This window comes from Electrona antarctica, assembly GCF_951216825.1.
Source record: "Electrona antarctica genome assembly, chromosome: 17".
Lineage (NCBI taxonomy): Eukaryota > Metazoa > Chordata > Actinopteri > Myctophiformes > Myctophidae > Electrona > Electrona antarctica.
Genome location: NC_136798.1, coordinates 35,376,933 through 35,398,591, shown reverse-complemented (window position 1 = coordinate 35,398,591; position 21,659 = coordinate 35,376,933). Strand labels below are relative to the sequence as shown.

General features: G+C 45.4%; 1 protein-coding gene across 2 annotated transcripts in view; it reads right to left on the bottom strand.

Moving 5' to 3' along the window:
* Positions 1-21,659, bottom strand: part of utrn (utrophin) — a 344,298-nt gene that overhangs the window by 233,833 nt on the left and 88,806 nt on the right. For both annotated transcript variants that reach the window (XM_079527087.1, XM_079527086.1), the window contains exons 30-42: positions 20,149-20,298; positions 19,319-19,480; positions 16,326-16,457; positions 13,784-13,957; positions 12,358-12,513; positions 11,570-11,740; positions 11,045-11,224; positions 8,648-8,776; positions 6,439-6,609; positions 4,530-4,646; positions 3,796-3,954; positions 1,903-2,040; positions 52-147 (exon numbers count right to left, since the gene is read on the bottom strand). In XM_079527087.1, the coding sequence (XP_079383213.1) occupies positions 52-147; positions 1,903-2,040; positions 3,796-3,954; positions 4,530-4,646; positions 6,439-6,609; positions 8,648-8,776; positions 11,045-11,224; positions 11,570-11,740; positions 12,358-12,513; positions 13,784-13,957; positions 16,326-16,457; positions 19,319-19,480; positions 20,149-20,298 (1,935 nt within the window). The remainder of the gene's footprint in view (positions 1-51; positions 148-1,902; positions 2,041-3,795; positions 3,955-4,529; positions 4,647-6,438; positions 6,610-8,647; positions 8,777-11,044; positions 11,225-11,569; positions 11,741-12,357; positions 12,514-13,783; positions 13,958-16,325; positions 16,458-19,318; positions 19,481-20,148; positions 20,299-21,659) is intronic.

Below are 21,659 nucleotides of genomic sequence, written 5' to 3'. Positions count from 1 at the left end.
GTTGACCCGTGTGTGTGTGTGTGTGCGCACACGTGTGTGCGTGTCTGTCACCTCAACACACAGCTCGCTTGTTTGTTCCGTGAAGCTGTACGAGGAGGAAGAATCCATTGAGACCTCCATCTGCCTGCTTCGCAGTACCCTCAACTCCTGACACACACACACACACACACACACACACACACACACACACACACACACACACACACACACACACACACACACACACACACACACACACACACACACACACACACACACACACACACACACACACACACACACACACACACACACACACACACACACACACACACACACACAGTTTGTCGAGGCACAAACGGAACAGGGAAAAGCTATGCAAAGCCAACTAGTCTTTAGGTAAATAGCAGCACGTGCTCACGCAGTGTCGTCCTAAGCTCTATTGGTAGTTCAGAAATAAGCTTCACTGCACAGCAAAAACCTGAAATGTTAACATTCCACATTTTGAAGACGATAGAAGAACATCCGCACACATGTTTTACAAGCTCCAAGGAGTTACTCGTCCTCGTCCCTGTGAGCAGAATAGTGGCTCTGCAGCCGGAGAAGCATGAGTCTCACCCTGTGAGCAGAATACAGGCTCTGCAGCCGGAGAAGCATGAGTCTCACCCTGTGAGCAGAATACAGGCTCTGCAGCCGGAGAAGCAGGAGTCTCACCCTGTGAGCAGAATACAGGCTCTGCAGCCAGAGAAGCATGAGTCTCACCCTGTGAGCAGAATAGTGGCTCTGCAGCCGGAGAAGCATGAGTCTCACCCTGTGAGCAGAATAGTGGCTCTGCAGCCGGAGAAGCATGAGTCTCACCCTGTGAGCAGAATACTGGCTCTGCAGCTGGAGAAGCATGAGTCTCACCCTGTGAGCAGAATACTGGCTCTGCAGCCGGAGAAGCAGGAGTCTCACCCTGTGGCTCTGCAGCTGGAGAAGCATGAGTACCCACCCTGTGAGCAGAATACTGGCTCTGCAGCTGGAGAAGCATGAGTCTCACCCTGTGAGCAGAATACAGGCTCTGCAGCTGGAGAAGCATGAGTCTCACCCTGTGAGCAGAATAGTGGCTCTGCAGCTGGAGAAGCATGAGTCTCACCCTGTGAGCAGAATAGTGGCTCTGCAGCTGGAGAAGCATGAGTCTCACCCTGTGAGCAGAATAGTGGCTCTGCAGCCGGAGAAGCATGAGTCTCACCCTGTGAGCAGAATAGTGGCTCTGCAGCCGGAGAAGCATGAGTCTCACCCTGTGAGCAGAATACTGGCTCTGCAGCCGGAGAAGCATGAGTCTCACCCTGTGAGCAGAATACTGGCTCTGCAGCTGGAGAAGCATGAGTCTCACCCTGTGAGCAGAATAGTGGCTCTGCAGCTGGAGAACCATGAGTACCCACCCTGTGAGCAGAATACAGGCTCTGCAGCTGGAGAAGCATGAGTCTCACCCTGTGAGCAGAATACTGGCTCTGCAGCTGGAGTAGCATGAGTCTCACCCTGTGAGCAGAATACTGGCTCTGCAGCTGGAGAAGCATGAGTCTCACCCTGTGAGCAGAATACTGGCTCTGCAGCCGGAGAAGCAGGAGTACCCACCCTGTGAGCAGAATACTGGCTCTGCAGCCAGAGAAGCATGAGTCTCACCCTGTGAGCAGAATACTGGCTCTGCAGCCAGAGAAGCATGAGTCTCACCCTGTGAGCAGAATACTGGCTCTGCAGCCGGAGAAGCAGGAGTACCCACCCTGTGAGTCTCACCCTGTGAGCAGAATACTGGCTCTGCAGCCGGAGAAGCAGGAGTACCCATCCTGTGAGCAGAATACTGGCTCTGCAGCCGGAGAAGCAGGAGTACCCACCCTGTGAGCAGAATAGTGGCTCTGCAGCCGGAGAAGCAGGAGTACCCACCCTGTGAGCAGAATACTGGCTCTGCAGCCGGAGAAGCAGGAGTGTCAGCTCCTCCCTCTGAGCATCGGAGGACGCCTGCTGTAGCATGTCTTCTCCTCGCCTCAGCAGGTCCTCCACGGCCGCCTTCTCCTCGTCCATCTGGTGACAAAAAATTTAATTGCGGGAGGTCAAAGAAAACAGTGGAGTTGTCGGTAGTAGAGCTAAACGGCAGTGCTGGCGGTTACCGTCAGAGTTTTGAATGGCTCCTCTTGCAAACAACGAGGCATGGCCCGATGGGGGAGGCAGAGGCGAATCGTGTTTGGGGTGGGAAAAGAAAGCGAGTGTTGTTGAACGGCCCAGCGACCTTGACAAGGACCAGTGTGTGGTAACGCCATGAACCTTGATAACACGGGCTGGGAGTTACACACTGACCAATCAAAGCTCGGCTTATCACACGGCAACAATTTTACACGGCTCATATCTCGCCCGAATGAATGCCTCATAAAATGTATGAGGAGATTAAATCTCCCTAGTTGATAAGACACAAACAAGAGAGTAATACTGTAGGCGCTACTTGGACGTTTACAAAGGCAATGATGTGGGGTTTTTTTGCTCTATTGTCATGTGCCAAACTAATGAAAAGCATAGGAGGAAACAATAGAGAAATGTACACAAAATACTACTATGTTCGAAAACCATAATTATATGAATCATTATAATCACATGGAAAACTAAATTAGTGGGCGGCAGTGGCTCAGGGGTAGTGGTCGGTGGAGCAGGTTCCCAGTTTGATCTCAGGCTCCCCCAGAGTTAGTGTCGCAGTGTCCTTGAGCAAGACTCTGAACCCCTAATTGCTGGTGCAGGTTGGTGCCTTGTATTCAGTATTTTAGCTGTGACGTGAGCGCGAGCATGTGAGATACTTCCGGGTCCTACTTTTGTGACGCTTGTGTGTCCCCATAGAGTTATACTGTGACGCTCCGTCGGACTAAATCTGAGACGAAAACAACCACGAAAGTCTCATTTTACCGCTTTCCTCGCAACAACAAAGCTGCGCTGCTCTCCCAAATCTGGCTGTGACAGGCCGTCTGCCCCACACGGAATACTATCGCCATTTTATTTCATTGTGTCAACTAAATCTTCATTAATGAAAACTAGATTCAGCATACTCAAGCCTGCAAACATTCTAAATATGCCCCCGAAATATTTTACTGAGCAAATGGACTGTTACCACCTTCAATAATAATGATAATAATAGTCTTTATTGTCCCACATCATATTTACTTTTGTCATGGAACAAAACATTAATAATTCTACTCGAGTTGGAAGCATTAAGACGTCGGACTTAAATACTGAATAGTTTCCTCTGCCGCCGGTGTGTGAATGTGTGTGAATGGGTGAATGTAATGCACAATCCATGTAAAGCGCTTTGGATGAAAAGCGCTATATACTGTAAAGGCACCATTTAACCATGTCGCTTATTTTCTTTTGTATGACAAAAATCACACCCGTGTGAAGTGAGGGGCATGGCATCGATTGCAAAGTTAAGTTAATCTCGTTCTCTCGGGGGCAGCTCTTAACCAGTTAAACTCTGTTCATGTCAATGGGGTTTTTTAATGTTTGTTTGAGGAAAAACAAACCTGTATATAGGCTCAAAAATCACACCTGTGTGAAGGGGCGCACTTATCATCATAAATCTCATTCTGGCCAATCACAATTTGCGCCCTCACTTTTGTCATCAATGTTTGTGTTTACACACTTTTGTTTTGCACTCAAAAAACACTCAAAACTAGTCATAGGAAACGGTAGCAAAACAATGTTTGTGTTCACACACACAAACCCTCAAAGCTGGACATAGGAGGGGCTGGCTCCCCTCAAAAACAAACGTGGTGTGTGTGTGTGTGTGTGTGTGTGTACCTGGTCATCATCCAGAGCGTGTGCTGGGTCCTGCTGTTGCTGCAGGGCCCGGAGTGCGTCGCGCAGCTCCGTCTGAAATCCCTGCACTTCACTGGGCTGCTCCGGGGCTCCCACGGCGTCGGGCTCGCTCACTACCTCCACCTGCTTCTGAACCACATGCTGAGAAACGGTGGGAGGCATCACTAAAAGCAAACCTCATGCAGCTCAGAGAGAACAACGCCGACAAACAACACGCCAACAATGAAAATAGGCGCGACGAATTAATTAACAATGACACGGAATAAAATGTGCGGTAAGACTTTATAATAAGGTCGGGTCTATATTATAGACAAGCTTTAAGTAAAGTGTTACCGTGCAATTATCACTTCACATTGGATTCTCGATCGTTCTTAACCCATTTAGACCTGAGGACGCATCTGTGTCATATTATAGCTTTAAACACATTTTAGGCGGGAACCCCTTTTGGTGTCTTAACTAAGCATTATGTTATACTTTAGCTATTGAAAAATAGCAGATCTACAAGCTCATAGCGCGCCACTCGGTGGCGCGCTATGAACTTGTAGGTCTGCTATTTTTGAAAAATCGTAAAAATGCGGCACAAATCTTTGAATATATATTCTTTCAGAGCGAACGTTTTTTTTATTTCGACGTCAGGCCTGAATGGGTTAAAAGGATTTTGCAATAAAATTCCCCAAATGCTGGAATCAGTCAGGTTCCAGTGAAATGGTGTGTACCTGTTGAACCATCTCCACTTGTTGAACCATCTCCACATGCTGAACCAACTCCACTGTTTCAACCATGTCTATGTGTTGGTCCACCTCGTCCCCACTAGGTTCCAGACTAGTCAACATCTAGGATGCCAGAAACAGGAGATGAAAAAGAGGTAGCTGGCAAGGGATTTTTAGACCCAATTCAAATTAAAATAAATTACACCTATAACAATAATTGCCATCGAGTGTGAACTTTAGAGCTGGGACTCGATTAAAATTTTTAATCTAATTAATCAGAGGCTTTGTAGTTAATTAATCTCGATTAATCGCATTTTAATCGCATATCATTATTTGACCCGAGAACAGTGAGAAAGCTATTTTTTCAAATGGATTTTGGTATACTAGTGAATCAATGAATAGTGACTACAGGATACCACTAATTTTCAACATTTTACTGTCATTAATATACCTTAGAGCTGTTAATAATAATAAATAATAAAAAGGTCACCCCATTCTGTGTTGCCTAGAACTGGAGGTCTGAAAAAAAATCAGTGACAGTAACAAGTACATCTCAGTGACATCACAAAGCTGTACTTCATATTGTTACTGTTTTTTGTCAGACCTCCAGTTCTAGGCAACACAAAATGAGGTGACTTTTTATTATTTCCAGTTTTCCACACAACTCCATAGAAAAATGTTGAAAATGAGTGGTATTCCCCTTTAAGCAATACAACTTTTTTTTCAACAGATAAACAAGTGCAGCAAGTGCCTATATAAAGTGTCTATGAATACTCAAATGTGCTTTGCATGGTGGGGCATTATTAGGGGGGAAACACTTAGACAAAGGAATAAAATAAAAAACGGTGGAATGAACTAGCTGGGGAATGCATTTCACATGGGGTTGGGGCAGAACATTGTCTGACCACGGACTTTCACACTTGCTGCTTCAGTATGTTTCGCATCGAGGACAGCTTGACAGCTTCGTGCTGTGGTGAAATCTCTGCGAGCCTCTGCAAGCCTCTACTCAGTGCGAGACATGCTAAGCTGAAGCAGCTAGCATGGAGCTAACATTGGTCATATGGCTTATGGATCCTTTACATTGCACACAACCATGCTGCTATCCACGCGTCCATCCGATAGCTTTTAAATCTAAATGCCCCATCCACGGAGCAAAAGCGATATAAGCGGCTTCTTCATTCGATTCGTTTCTCGTTTGGGTGGTGTTGTTGTCTGACGGAGCTGTTGTGTAGAGTGAAAATGGACTGCTGCTGCTGCGAGGGGGGGGGGGGGCTGCTCCTCCCCCTGCAAGCAGTGCAAGGCATGCAGGGGGGGGGCTGCTCCTCCCCCTGCAAGCAGTGCAGAGCCTGCAGAGCCTATTCAGTACTAGAAATGCGCCCAGTGAGAAACGTTCCGCCGTGAAAAAAAAGGTGCGATTAAATGCGTTAATTTTTTTAACGCGTTAATTTTTCTGTAGTTAATTAATCTCAATTAACGCGTTAAAGTCCCGGCCCTAGTACAAACATACTTTAAATGTGTAATAATAAATACATTATACTTTGCATCCAGCAGGACAAGGAATATGGCTTCATACTGTAGGCAAAGTTTGTGTTGGTGCAGATCATTGTTGACTTTGATGTGTGCGGCGTGTCAAAGTCGAGTTATGTTGTAGGGCTGACCCAAAAAATGGCACAGGATTTCGAACATGAAAATAAAAAACATTTACACAACAATTGCACAACTTCTCCACGCGTCCAAAATAAACGCACGCCTCTCAATGAAAATGAATCACTAGGCACCAGTCACTCACCGTCTGAAAAGGGCCTTTAATGCTGAAATGTAATGCCGAAACCAAAAGATGGGACTACATCACTTGTTCACCATGTTCTTGTTGTAGCGTGCGTCTACTCTACGCGCGTGCGTGCGTGCGTGGTACCTTGGTGGTCTTTATATGCTGGGAGATCTTGTCGAAGTTCCGGTTGAGCTCCGCCAGCTTGGGCTCCACTACGTCTCGGCAGGCGGGCCCTCTGCTGGTCATCAGGATGATCGCCTGGTCTCTGACGCTGTCCACGCGCAGACCGATGTCCTCCAGCTCTTCCAGAACACGCTGCATGAAAAAAATAAAATCTCATGCCTGCTCAGGGACTACAGATAAATTAAATTAGCTTATGGCTAACTCTGGCACATTTACATGGAAGTGAAAACTGAAATGTTGATTAATGAGCATTGTCCCTGTCAAATAAAAATAAAATAAAATAAAATAAAATAAAATAAAATAAAATAAAATAAAATAAAATAAAATAAAATAAAATAAAATAAAATAAAATAAAATAAAATAAAATAAAATAAAATAAAATAAAATAAAATAAATGACTGAAATCAGATTAGGATTTTGTCAGACTAATCTGTGATTTGTGAAACAGCATGAAAGTGCCCTAAACAATGAACTAATATGTAGGACTGTGATGTTTACAATCAATTACAATCGTTGTTGTAATTGATATTTTTCTAGATCAGGGATTTAGTTTTACGATATATATATTCGAGAGCATTGCGGTTTCATGGAAGATACTGTTTTCTCTTTCTAGTTTGACCACTTCAAATGCCCTTTCATCTTAAAACTACTAATAACTGAAAATAGCCGATCTACAAGCTCACAACACGTCGCACTGTGACGTGTTGTGAGCTTGTAGATCGGCTATTTTCAGTACAAGAGCTGCTTCTATGGTAGACATACTGTACAGCACTGGCTGCTGTGGAATCCTTTGGGATTCCGAATTCAGTCTTTGGACTGAATTCAGTAGTGGCTGTCTGTCTCTGTCCTCCTATTCACTTCACAGTGAACTGGTTACCATAGACTAGCGTCTGTCTGTCTCTGTCCTCCTATTCACTTCACAGTGAACTGGTTACCATAGACTAGCGTCTGTCTGTCTCTGTCCTCCTATTCACTTCACAGTGAACTGGTTACGATAGACTAGCGTCTGTCTGTCTCTGTCCTCCTATTCACTTCACAGTGAACTGGTTACCATAGACTAGCGTCTGTCTGTCTCTGTCCTCCTATTCACTTCACAGTGAACTGGTTACGATAGACTAGCGTCTGTCTGTCTCTGTCCTCCTATTCACTTCACAGTAAACTGGTTAGGATAGACTAGCGACTGTCTGTCTCTGTCCTCCTATTCACTTCCCATGGTTTTGGACTGGCACATTATTCACCTGATCAGATCAGAGAGCACGTGTCGGTACACAATGACTACTACGCTTACACGCTTTTTAGATAAAAAGAAAAGATGCGCCCAAATTGAAACAGAGCTGGAAAAAAATGGCCGTCTCTGCCATCAAGCAGTAAATGTCGAATGGAAAAGGGCCGATACTCTTCCTCGCGTTCGCCACGACTCCCGTCTTTCTCCCTCTTTTCAGCTCTTAACCCATTTTGGGGCGGGAACCCCTTTTGGTGTTTTAAGCATTACGTTATGCTTTAGCTATTGAAAAATAGCAGATCTACAAGCTACAAACTTATAGGTCTGCTATTTTTGAAAAATCGTGAAAATGTGCCTCAAATCTTTGAATATATATTCTTTCAGAGTTTCAGTTTTTAACTCAAATCTTTGCTTCTGGAGGGTCCCTGGAACAACATATTTTCAGAGGGGAGTCGGCGGCCAAATACATATCATTTTTGGGGTCCTTGACAAGAAATATTGAGCACCACTGATATAGAAACATGAGGTTTTTCAGAAAACTGTCAGGATTTAGAAGACATTTTGTAGAATCGTCCTCAGGTCTAAATAGGTTAATCAAGCCATGTCCTAGACCAGGGGTTCTCAACGTTTTTGGCCGGGGACCCCCGAAAATGCTTTGGCAATGTCTCGGGACCCCTGCCCCGCCCCCTCCCGACCCCCAATATAAATTGACTGCTACAATAACCTTAAACCATTTTGGGCGGGAACCCCTTTTGGTGTTTTAAGCATTGTTATAATTTAGCTATTGAAAAATAGCAGATCTACAAGCTCATAATCGTTTTTTTTTTTTTTTTTTTTTGAAAATATTTTGGGGACCCCCCAAAATAATTTGGCGACCCCCCGAGGGGTCGCGACCCACGGGTTGAGAACCCCTGTCCTAGACTAGCATGTATGTACTAGACTCAGTACCTTGACCATCCTCTCCCTCTCGGCCGTGGACAGCCTCTCTGCCTCATCCAGGTGGATCTGGGTCTGGTAGAGCCAGGTGCTGATGTGAGCCAGGTTCTCGTCAAAGATCTCCACCTCATTCTGGTGATTCTACACACAGGAGAGAGAAGTTAACATCATGGATTCAATGCTGACCCGACTGTACCATGTTACCATGTTCTGTTCTGTAAAACATACAAACCGAAGATTTTATAATAAGGAACATTTTGTAACATGTGAATTTGTTTTCCTCTTCCCTACGCGGCTGCTACCCCCCACAGTTGGCCTCCTGGGGAGGGTGTCGACAACCACACGCTGTCTGCGATGCAGTGAGGAGTTTCACCGCTAAAGCTTAACCCATTTGACCTGAGATCAGATTCTAAAAATGTCCGTTTGAAAAGGACAGTTTTCTGAAAAAGCTATGTTTCTATGTCGGTCGTTCTTGGATTTTTCAAAAATAGCAGATCTACAAGCTCGTAGCGCGCCACTCGGTGGCGCGCTATGAGCTTGTAGATCTGCTATTTTTCAATAGCTAAAGCATAACGTAATGCTAACACCAAAAGGGGTTAACAGAAGTTTATGCTTTCTCTCTCTCTCTCTGCTCCACTCCCCCGCTGCATAGATGCCGCCACCAACCAGCATAAGTCAATAAATGCAGCAACATGGACCAAATCCCCCGCTGGCTTCAGAACCTCAGACACAGCCATTTATGCCTATTGGAACGCACGGCACAGAGGAGTTGAAACCCATAGTCTCCGCACTAGTAATTGGTGGCAAAATTCATATAACATCGTGGTATTGATTAACTTCATGTAGCCTGCTAGTAGATGAAACTTTTAACCCTATGATTATCACCTGTTCTCCATGACAAACTCATTACAGACTGTCGACTCATGCAAACCTACTTCAAACATGCCGACTCTGTGAGGCAACTATAGAATAGAGCCCATGTAAGACTAAGGAGTTAGCATCTCTGTGTACAGTGTAAAGATGTGTGGGACATGTGTGTAAGGGGGCTGGGGGACACGCTGGAGGGAGACACTAGTCTCTCTGGTGTGATGACATTGCAGTCCTGCTCCTTCCTGTTTAATTACTTATAGTAACATAAAAAACTTACATAACACCCCAATCTGAAATCTGATAGCGCCACACACTACAGGATAATCGGAGCGGGGCAGAGCAAATATCAAACATTCTTGAGCGGTGCGGTCGGGCACCCCCCGAACGTCAAAAATGCCCGATTATCGGCTAGTGTAAGGCCACCTTTAGTCGATCTACGAGCTCACAACGTGTCGATGTAGATCGGCTAGTTGAACAATTTTAATGTTTTTCAAAATAGTAATAAAAAGGCAAAGAAGTTTAGGGATAAGGGGTTTAGCACTGACGAAAATAGGGCCCCTATTCTCCTCATGCTGCTCTGCTGGCAAACCATCGCCCGAGCGGTTGCTTTGTTTATCTCATCTCATCATCTACAAATTCAATAAATGTCTTCCAAGGTTGAGTGGATGGTTTTGTACGTTGACTTCTATGATTTAATTATGATATTCTGAGATATCCTGGAGGGGGAACAATGTGAATATAAATTTGAACAAATATGATAGAGATACAGTGATTTTGCATTCAATTCATAAATCTTTCAAATTGCAGGCAAGCACTAGACACAGATACGGTATTTATAAATAATCACTATTTTGGCAAGTATATTGGTACAGTATAAGCCTAGGGAATGTGTTTGTTTTGGTTGATGCATTGCAGTGAAGAGGAACACATATTCTTATAGACACAATAGGCCTAGTTAATATGAATAACAGCACTGAAGATTAATCTATGTGGGCAACATTTGTACATTTAAAGACAAAAGCTTGAAACGTTGTCCATGAACCAAGTGTTGGAACAGCAACATTTGCCTCCTTTTTTTTTCAGGGGCGCTATCCCCTCCTATGCCCAGCTTTGCGGGCTTGTGTGAACACAAACACTGGCTGATGATTGGCTGATCACCCCATAGCGATGATTTGATTGGCTGAGAACGGAATGTGATGTATGATGATAAGAGCGCCCCTCACTTCACACATAAGTGTGAATATTAATTTATTTTGCTCGCTCTTGTTGCAATATCCTCATTGCATGCAGAAATAACATCCCACATGTAAATCACGATTATGATTTACATCATCGTAAACGTTGCGGCTCTTGAAGTGTTGTCAAAACACAAACAGGCGTCAAGCAGTTCAAGAACTCTATAGTTCTTAAGTTCCTGGAACGTTTTTTTTGTTTTTCTTTTTCAATTACTCTACTTTGATCGTATTCGATTTCTGTGGTGCAACAATCTCCAGCATCAATTATTTTAAACACTTAAAATCTCCCAAAATGTGCTCTCACCAGCACCGCACTGAGCCAGTCTTCAGTCCAGGTACGGACTCGGCCCCAGCTCTCATTTAGCCTGCAGAGCCTGTCCTCCAGCTGAGCCTCGCTGCCCTCCACCAGGGTCTGCAAGCCAGCGCTGGTCTCCATCAGGCTGGACAGCTCCGCTTTACGCCGTTCTGTCTCCTTCAACAGACCCTGGACGATGGACACACACACAACATTTTATTTTATTAGGCTGTATGCATGAACTCAAAGCGTTTCACCGGTAAATCTTAACCCATTTTGACCTGAGATCAGATTCTAAAAATGTCCGTTTGAAAATGACAGTTTTCTGAAAAAGCTATGTTTCTATGTCAGTCGTTCTTGGATTTTTCAAAAATAGCAGACCTACAAGCTCGTAGCGCGCCACTCGGTGGCGCGCTATGAGCTTGTAGATCTGCTATTTTTCAATAGCTAAAGCATAAGCATGAGCATGCATGAACTCAAAGCGGTTTGCGCGCACACGCACACACACACACACACACACAAATGGCCACTCACGTTAGCCCAGACAATCTCAGCATCGATGTCCGCCGGCATGTCACCAGAGGAGTTCTTCAGCTGGAGTTGAATCTCGCTGGTGGTCAGCCAGTCCTGCAGCGCAGCACTCTCTTTGTGGAACTTCTGAGAGAGAGACAGAGACTTCTCCAGGTCCTGTTTGCCCTCCGTCACCTGAGAAGCAGTAGCACAAGAGACATTAAACCATGACAAGCCAGACGTGGCCTCACGATATGTATATTAAAGGACCACTTCACCACTTTTCAACATCTCTTCATATAATTGGTCCTCACTAATGTTCATGATAAAACACCACCATTTTTTCCTACTCAGTCTGTGTCTCATAGGAGGGCTTTGGGCAGTTCGGACACCCGTCCACATCATCATTAGGCAGATTTTTTTTTAAACAAGATTTGTTTTAAAATATATTTAGATTTGTATTATCGTGAGAACGATGGCTTCAACTTTTGCATTGCAACTTTACAGGAAAAGAAAGCCTGCCGTTTCTATTAGCTTGGATTCACCATCGATGATGTCACTGGTGGACGGGTTTCTGAACTGCCCACAGCCTTCCTATGAGACAGACTGAGTAGGAAAAAATTGTGGTATTTTATCATGAATATTAGTTAGGACCAATTATAGGAAGAGAAGTTGAAAAGTGGTGAAGTGGTCCTTTAATAATATGCATAGCCCAATGTGACATGTGAAGTGATTTATACATCCCCACTTGTGGAACGTAACGGTCGTAATGAAGCTCAAATGAGTGAAGCGAGAGCCAAGTAAAGCATTACCTGTGCCCCCAGGTCGTTGTAGAGCATCTTGAGGGCGGTGAGCTGCTCGTCCATGGACTTGGGGTTCTCCGTCTGCTGCTTCTGGACGATCTGTCTGCCCGTCTTTATCACCGTCTCAACCTCCAGCTTCACCTCACTTAGAAGTTTGTACAGCTTCTGCACGGGCAAAGGAGAAGTGCATTAAAAAGCCTTTAATGGATGTGTGTGTGTGTGTTCATGTGTTCATGTGTGTGTGTGTGTGTGCGTGCGTGTGTGTGCATGTGTTCGTGTGTGTGTGTGTGTGTGCGTGCGTGTGTGTGCATGTGTTCGTGTGTGTGTGTGTGTGTGTGTGTGTGTGTGTGTGTGTGTGTGTGTGTGTGTGTGTGTGTGTGTGTGTGTGTGTGTGTGTGTGTGCGCGCGTGCGTGCGTGCGTGCGTGCGTGCGTGCGTGCGTGCGTGCGTGCGTGCGTGCGTGCAGTTTGTAAAAAAAAAAATCACACCCGTGTGAACTGAGTGGTGTAAGGTCTGTCTGACGTAATGAAATCATGTCTGACGTAATGAAATCACACCCGGATGTGATTTCACAACTGGCTTTTTTTGTGCAGAAAAAATGAGCATGGTTGCTACGGTCATCCAGTTCACCCGGGTGTGATTTAATTACGTCAGAAATTATTTTGAACATAGCAACCATGCTCATTTTTTCTGCACAAAAAAGCCAGTTGTAGGAGTGATTTACACCACTCAAAAGGCATAATATGGAATGGGACCGGACCTTTTTCCCAGAAGTGGTTCTATAAGTTAACGAAGAGACTTCACAAGGACAATTGGAAACTTCAGACTGTAGCTCTTCTCCCAGACAAGCCATTTACTAATATTATGTGTGTGACGACACCCATACCCATCCTTGTCTTAAATCCTCGCCAGTGACGAGGCTCACTGCAACGTCCTTAAAACCATTCCCAATAATGTCAGCCGCAAATAAAGGCTTTAATGCAGGGTTCCCCAATAGGCGGCCCGCGGAGCGCCCCCTTGCGGCCCGCGGAAGAATTAAAAAAAAAATTAAATGGGGGTCAGTAGCCTATGCATGTCAAACTGGGCATCCTTTTCAAATGGGGTCCTGCCCTGAAAATGAATTTTCAGGGCAAGACCTCGACCTCGTGCGTGCGGACTCAGCCCCCAGCCTGGTACCCTAGTCAAAATATGGCCCTCGAGGAAAATTAATTGGGGAACCCTGCTTTAATGAGTGGTCTGTGAGATAATGAAAAATGAAGGCAGTCCGCACACTGTTCTCGAGTTCCCAGGTTACTTTATTGAAGAGGAGACTAGTTTCGACCCTTACGGGTTGAAACGTTGCGTCTCCTCTTTTGAGATGTGTGTGCTTCTCTTTGGACTCTATGGTCTGTGAGATGAACAGACACATAGGGAGACGAGCTGCGTGTTCTCCTCACCATGCAGCCATTGAGGTGGGTCTGGATGCTGTCCGGTTCTACCTCCCTGACGTCCAGCACATGGAGCTCGGCCTGGGCACCGTCCAGGACCCGCTTGCAGTCCAGCATGCGCTGCTCAAAGTTAGCAGGCTTCTGGAACAGCTGGTACTTTGTGGAGATCTCTCTCAGCTTCCTCTGTCAAGAGTGGGGAGAGGGGAAGGAGTTACTAAACCGCTGTACAATGGGACCAGGAATCACACAATACACTGATGGCTGGTGGGCTGTGGATGGCGCTTTTGTTTGCCATTCATTTTAAAAACGATCCGGACTTTGATTGTGTGATTATAATATATATATAAATCCTTTTGGGCCAAATAACCATTCTGGGCGTTGGGGGGCGTTAGCTATCAGGAGGAGGTAACAGGGGGTGCAGGCAAACAGAGTTTTGGAACGGATATTATGGACTACAGTTTTATTAAGGAAAGATTGGCATGTCAACGCCGCAACACGTGTTCGGGTGTCAATCAAATCATCTGCGTCAGACATCTCCCGCAGCCCGCTGTTAAAAAAAGAAATAAAAAAGCGAACGGATTTCACATCATTTCAGATCAAGACAAGTTGTGTTGAGCGTATTTTTCCTGCGATCCCATTGATGTCACAACAGACAACATTTATAGGTGGGTCTGGTTTGGAGTAGCCTAATTTAAAACACTGTCCGACTTTGTTTTGAGCGAATATTAATACATCGCACTATTGTAACAGCCAGGTGCATCGTGCATTGCTCAGACCGTCAGAGAGAGAGAGAGAGAGAGAGAGAGAGAGAGAGACACTAGGCTAAACGTGTAGCCTATGGATAAGGACGCATCGTTGTAACGGTTTCAACTTTGTATTGATGTCTGTCAGCGAGAGACGAGAAGAGAAAGGGAGAGAGGGAGAGGGAGGGAGAGAGAGAGAGAGAGAGAGAGCTGTACAGACAGGACGGACAGAACTGTTTTTATCTTTTGACTGACTATAAGAAAAAGTCCTTCTGCACACCTACAATGGACAGGTGCGTCGGATAACTGGAACTGAGAAGTAGAGAAAAAAAGAATCCCGCACACTGTCTTCACTTGGAATCGCAATGGCAACCATTCTCACTCCAATGAAATGCCCGCTCAGCAGCGCATCGCATGAAACAAACACCTCACCATTCAAAAACGTCCCCTCATCATGGAACCTAAAATCTAAAAAAATATTAAACAAATTCCAAGTTAACTGATAGATTTAATATATGATGAATTGAAAGGTTCAACTTCCAGCCGCTCCACACCACGCAGCAACTGCGCGCATCCCCAGTCCCCAAGCCATGAGTTAACATTATTGCTTGATTTATTGATTTAAGTTTATATTAACAGTTTACAGTACATTTGCACAACTCAATACAAAAACTGTTAACTGTTACTCTGTCAGTGGACGACACCATAAAGCATTACACTTGTTTACAAGAGGGTCCACCTTGTTCAATTCATCATAACATTTTGTACACTATACACTTCTATAAAGCCAAAAACAGGAAATCATCATAAAGGAGGTAAAAAGGGGGAAAAACATATACAGTGAGGGGGAAAAGGGGTGGGTGGAGTCAAGGGATTTACATGTCTTAATGACAGTTGGTAGGGCGTTCCACATTTTTGTGGCATAGGAGTGAAATGAATTTAGGTGGACCCTCTTGTAAACAAGTGTAATGCTTTATTGGGTCGTCCACTCGCAGTTAACAGACTTTGTATTGAGTTGTGCTTGAAATGTAGGCTACTGTAATTCTGCAAACTGTTAATAAATAGTTCAATCAATCAATCAATCAATACTTGTTTGTGCCGAATCTGGGTTGCACATGGTTTGTTGAACTCCCTCTGGTGTTGCTGGCATATGATTAGACTGACTGAGCCTCACTGTTTATTATGATACACTTTTCATTTCATATGCACTTAGGCCTAGAACCTAGGGTTAGGGTTAAGCGAAGAGATGGTCTAGGGTTAGGGTTAGAACCTAGGGCGCCAAAACAGCACGGACAAAAAAAACGTAAAAAAAAAAAAAAAGATAACGCGGTATGCGTTGTATACCGGCGGTATGGCGATATTGAGGTTATTGCACCCAAAGTCAAAGTCAAAGTTGTACGATTAGTCACACACGTTACCGCAGTGAAATTTGTTCTCCACATTTGACCCATCTCTTGGAACGGTGAGCTGCAGCGTGCGCCGCGCTCGGGAATCATTAGTTGATTTGACCCCCAATCCAACCCATTGATGCTGAGTGCCAAGCAGGGAGGCATTGGGTCCCATTTTTACAGTCTTTGGTATGACCCGGCCGGGGATCGAACCCCCGACCTCCCAATTTCAGGGCAGACACTCTAACCACAAGGCCACTGTCTGTATGTGTATGTATGTACACAGGCTCACTGGCACACAGGCAGACAAAGGCAAAAACAATCAGGCTTTTTGGGACATGCTGCACACAGACAGACCAGAGAGAACATGGGTGCGTGGTGTGCAGTCAGACTGTAGGTGGCACTGTTGTCCCAGTATACCTGCAGTTGGTCCAGCATGGTCCCGCCACGGGCAGCCTTGCCGTCAGCAGCTGCGGGGGGCAAGTTGACCACATTCCTCCTCCTCATCTCCTCCACTGTCGCCTCGTGAGCCGATATCTCTGCACCGATGGTCTGGACAGAGGAGACGGAGTTCAGTAAGTGGTTTCTGTATTAGTATATTGCACTGTTAGCGTTTCACCAGGTAGTTAAGCAGGTTCCTTCACTCTGCATTTCTGGTTATTAGGTAAAGAATAGAGTAGTCAGACAGTTCTTTCATTGCTAATTAAGGTATCAATTAGGTAGTCAGATTTGGGAGTGTTTTGGTTAGGATAAAGTGTTAGATGAATTTGGATTATGTCTTTGTGTTATAGGTTCCTGCTCAGCCCTGCGCTCACTATAGCCGCACTTTGTAGCACATATTCTATTGCCTTCACTCACTTGTATGCTACAATCCATACTGGAATAAAACTAAATGTTTTGGCCTTAAACATCTTGATTTTGTTGCGTCCCATAAACTCCCTAGACCAGGGGTTCCCAAACTTTTTTGGACCAGGTACCCCTTTTGGGGTAGACATTTTTCCAGGTACCCGCTCATCTGATGCGTCTTTTTTGTTGTTTCTGCAGCATGCGTCCTGCGGTTACTGTTTGGGGTCACGACAGGTTGACTGATGTTGTAGTTTTAGTAATCATGTCAGCTATTGGCCCAAAGCAAACATGGGAGAAACACAATGAACAACACAAAAAATACGTTTATTGCGCAACTTGGCAGAAATGACCACGTAGATAATGTTAAATGTTAAAAAAAGTTAAAAGAAAATATATATATATATATATATATATATATATTTTTTTTTGGGCTATGCGTCGCGTACCCCTAGACCCCTAGACCCAGTGGGCCGTAACACCCAATCCCACTGTGTGTAGTACCAACAGTAAGTTCCTCTCCGTGGACCGTGGCTGTGTAGGAGTGGGTGCGTAAAATGGTAAATGGTACATTTATATAGCGCCTTTATCCAAGGCACTTCATCCACACGCACATTCATACACCGATGGCGGCGGAAACCATAAAAGGCACCAACCAGCAAATCAGGAGCAATTAGGGGTTCAGTCTTGCTCAAGGACACTTCGACACTAACTCTCTGGGGGAGCCCGGGTTCCACTCTACCCCTGAGCCACCGACGGCCTCAATGTGCGTGCATTGCGAGTGTGCCTCAAATTATGGAAGTTAACACAAGCCAACGGGCAGATGCTGATGAGTTTTGACTATGACCAGTACATTCGGTCTATTCGACCTGACAATGTGGCTCGTAGAGAAGTGAAAGTGGCCAAACTGGCCATATCTATGTACTGTACATGCATTCATACATACAGTGTTCATACTATTAATCCACCCGTATACTGCTGAAAGACTGCTGATAGACTGTAATGACTACTGCTGTAGTCATTGGCAAGATGTATATTGTATAGCAACAGATGTAGTCATTCATATATTGTATACAATGTATATTTTGAGGTTCAATCATTCAGAGATCCAGTACAGCTGTCTAGGGCCGTATCAGAGGTTCAATCATTCAGAGATCCAGTACAGCTGTCTAGGGCCGTATCAGAGGTTCAATCATTCAGAGATCCAGTACAGCTGTCTAGGGCCGTATCAGAGGTTCAATCATTCAGAGATCCAGTACAGCTGTCTAGGGCCGTATCAGAGGTTCAATCATTCAGAGATCCAGTACAGCTGTCTAGGGCCGTATCAGAGGTTCAATCATTCAGAGATCCAGTACAGCTGTCTAGGGCCGTATCAGAGTGGTTCAATCATTCAGAGATCCAGTGCAGCTGTCTAGGGCCGTATCAGAGGTTAAATCATTCAGAGATCCAGTGCAGCTGTCTAAGGCCGTATCAGAGTGAGGTTCAATCATTCAGAGATCCAGTACAGCTGTCTAGGGCCGTATCAGAGTGGCCTCAGTGTTTATTTGTATTCTTGACCCTTACCGGCAACCTATTTTTTAACAACAGTTGTTTTCTTACATAGTTTTGCTGTTGCTAATCGTGGCCTCAATTTACTTCAATTCATCAAGTATATTCTTAGTCTTTGGATTCTTCGTGAAAGGAATGAAAACTTCCACTTGTAGAACTCCTCCTTTGACTGAATTGATTGAAAAACGAACCGTTTAATAAAACAGTAGAATAAGCACACTGTTGTCATCGCTAGGGACACATGCATCAGTAAGCAGGAACTGGGGATGGCAATGAAGGACCGGAAAGTCTGGCGTGGCATTGTGAAATCCATGATCTCGACCGTGGTCGAAAAATGATGACGACAAGGTCTGTGAAGACCTTGTCATCATCATTTTTGAAAAACAAGAAAACACTGGGCTTATTTCCATCGGGGTCCTCCATTTTCAATTCCTCAGAAAAAAGATTTCCTGGACAAAGTGGATAGACATAAAAAGGTGTCTAGACGCCTCTTCCGGCTATGGGGCGTGTGTCTCTGTTCTCTTCCGGCTATGGGGCGTGTGTCTCTGTTCTCTTCCGGCTATGGGGCGTGTGTCTCTGTTCTCTTCCGGCTATGGGGCGTGTGTCTCAGTTCTCTTCCGGCTATGGGGCGTGTGTCTCAGTTCTCTTCCGGCTATGGGGCGTGTGTCTCTGTTCTCTTCCGGCTATGGGGCGTGTGTCTCTGTTCTGTTGAAGGCAAAAATGTCCCGAGATTACTTGCGCAGCATAGCGGAAGCTTGCGCGCATAGCGGAAGGGGACGGATTGAATTGATAAGTCCCGGAAAAGACACGCTCTGATTGGCCAGTAGTCACTTGAGTGGCAGCGAGAGACATGGAGGAGTCGCATGAGTGACGTCACTCGGGCAGCGACGCAGCGTGCCTTCAGCACTTCCGCTTGACTTCCTGCCTTCAATGGAGACATGTCGCTCCAATGAACTTCAGCGGCCAATGAGGCATCCATTTATTTTTAATATATATATATATATATCTATGAGTTCCACTACCTGTGCCTGCTGCGGGAGCTGGAAGGCGTCGACGCGGTCGGTGAGGTAGGACGTGAGCGTGTGGTCCAGCTGGCTCAGAGCTTCCTGCAGAGTCTGGAGAGCCTGCTCGTTCTCTCGGAGGCTCTGCAGCTGCTGCTCCAAGCTGATCTGCCTGCTCACAGCCTGGGGGGGGGGGGAGATGGGCTTTATGTCCGTTGCATTCAATAATGTCCAGTTACCGGTAAGCCTGAATCTTTTGCCCTTACTTGTTATCAAGGGAAATGTTTTCAAATCCATTTTAGATGAAGTACATACAGAATTCAATTCTGAAATTGTGTACTATCCTTGCACTGCAGATATCAAAAATGAAATAAAATAAAATATGCATGAATATTATTTATGTAGAAAATGTAAAAGATGTACTCTAGTACAGGAGTTCTCAACCTGGGTGTCACGACCCCTCGGAGATGTTGCCAAATTATTTAGGGGGGTCCCCAGAGTATGAAAAAAATATTTTTTGAATGGCTAGAAAATGGAAATTAAGAGTTTGGCCTGGGCCGGCTTAGCGGTCCAGGTACCTTGGCTGGTAATCCAGTATTTGTGTCCCGATCCCAATTTGGGGGGCAGGGCGGGGGGGGTGTGAGAAATGACCAAAGCATTTCCGGGGGTCCCCAGCCAAAAACATTGAGAACCCCTGCTCCAATACACACTGGAAGTTTGTATATATAAAAGTGTGAATATTTAAAGAGAGGACAACAACAACAAAAACAAGAAAGAAAGAAGGGGGAAAACACGCATGCACGCACGCACGTGCACATGCGCACGCACTAAGAGAGAGAGAGGGTGCTGACCTGGTTGCTGAGCTGGTCGTAGCGTGAATTGAAGGCCTCTAGTTTTTCACTAATGAGTTCATCCAAAATACCTCCGTCTATCAGCGTCTGACCCAGTTCTCTGATCTGGGTCCGGTTGTCCCCCGGATGACGCAGCACGCTCTCCAACGACTGGACGTTGAAAGCAGGGATGGGAGAGAGCGAGAGGGAGAGAGAGAGGGAGAAAGAGAAAGGGAGAGAGAGAGAGGGGGGGGGGGGGGGGAGAGAGAGAGAGAAAGAGAGACGACGACAGTGAGTGGAGGACTCTACATGATGACGATGACAAAAGAATAGAGGAAAACTAAATTGAAAAAAAAAAACGACCAAAAACAGAGAAATGGGGAAATGGAATTCTACAGAAACACGCCTTTGTTGTTGGATTAAAAAACAGTAAGAGGTGGACGGATGAAGGAGCTCCGAGCAGGAGGACGAGGATGAAATAGTTCCACATGATGCCGTCCGAGAGTGGCAGAACGTCACATTGACTGGGAAAGGATATGGAGAAGTCAAAATGAAATTCTAAAATAGGAGGTGAAAAAGGTGTTCCTCTTTCTTACAAAAACAAAGGAACAAACAAAAAAAAAAACATACCATGAACAAAAGCACCCTTCAAAAATGTTAAGTCCAGCACCATGCCTGCACGGACGGAGTGAAGTATACAGGACAAAGATAGTGAGGAACGCTCTGGACAGGACCCGCAAGAAAGAACAGCAGAAAGACATTAACAAGTGAACGACAGGTGAACTGAATGAATGAGTATGTTGAATGAACGAGTGATCACGTGTGGGAGTGACTGCATATAGAAGCATGTGTGTGTGTGTGTGTGTGTGTGTGTGTGTGTGTGTGTGTGTGTGTGTGTGTGTGGAAAGACCAGAGAAAGACTACGCGCACCGATAACCAGCGTTACAATAGATAGCAAATCAAAAGACACCGAGCGCTGACAGAGACAGGAAATGAGAAACACGCCCCGAGAGTGACAGCAATAGACATTGTTTACGTGGCATCATATAAATGTCTGTTTCCAGACAGAGACACAGCCTGGAGTGGTCACTCTGATTAGGACACATAGGGACAGAGAGAGAGGGAGGGGGAGAGGGGGGGGATAGGAAGGTGGGGAAGAGGTGGTGAGAGAGAGAGAGAGAGAGAGAGAGAGAGAGAGAGAGAGAGAGGAATGGATAAAGGCAACAATAGAAGGGGGTCTTCAGTTTCCTGCATCATATCATCGCGTGACCTTAAAGTAGTGTCACAGTGATCGAGAGCGATTCTGACACCCACACTGCAGGCTCTCTACAGATATAGAAGCACACAGAGGGGAGGAAGGGAGGGAGGGAGGGAGGAAGGAAGGAAGCAAGGAAGGAAGGAAGGAAGGAAGGAAGGAAGGAAGCAAGGAAGGAAGGAAGGAAGGAAGGGACCAGAGAAAGATGAGAAGAAACGTGTGAGAGCATGAGGGTGAATAAAAAGTAGGAAAAAAGTGTGTGCGTGTGTGTGTGTGT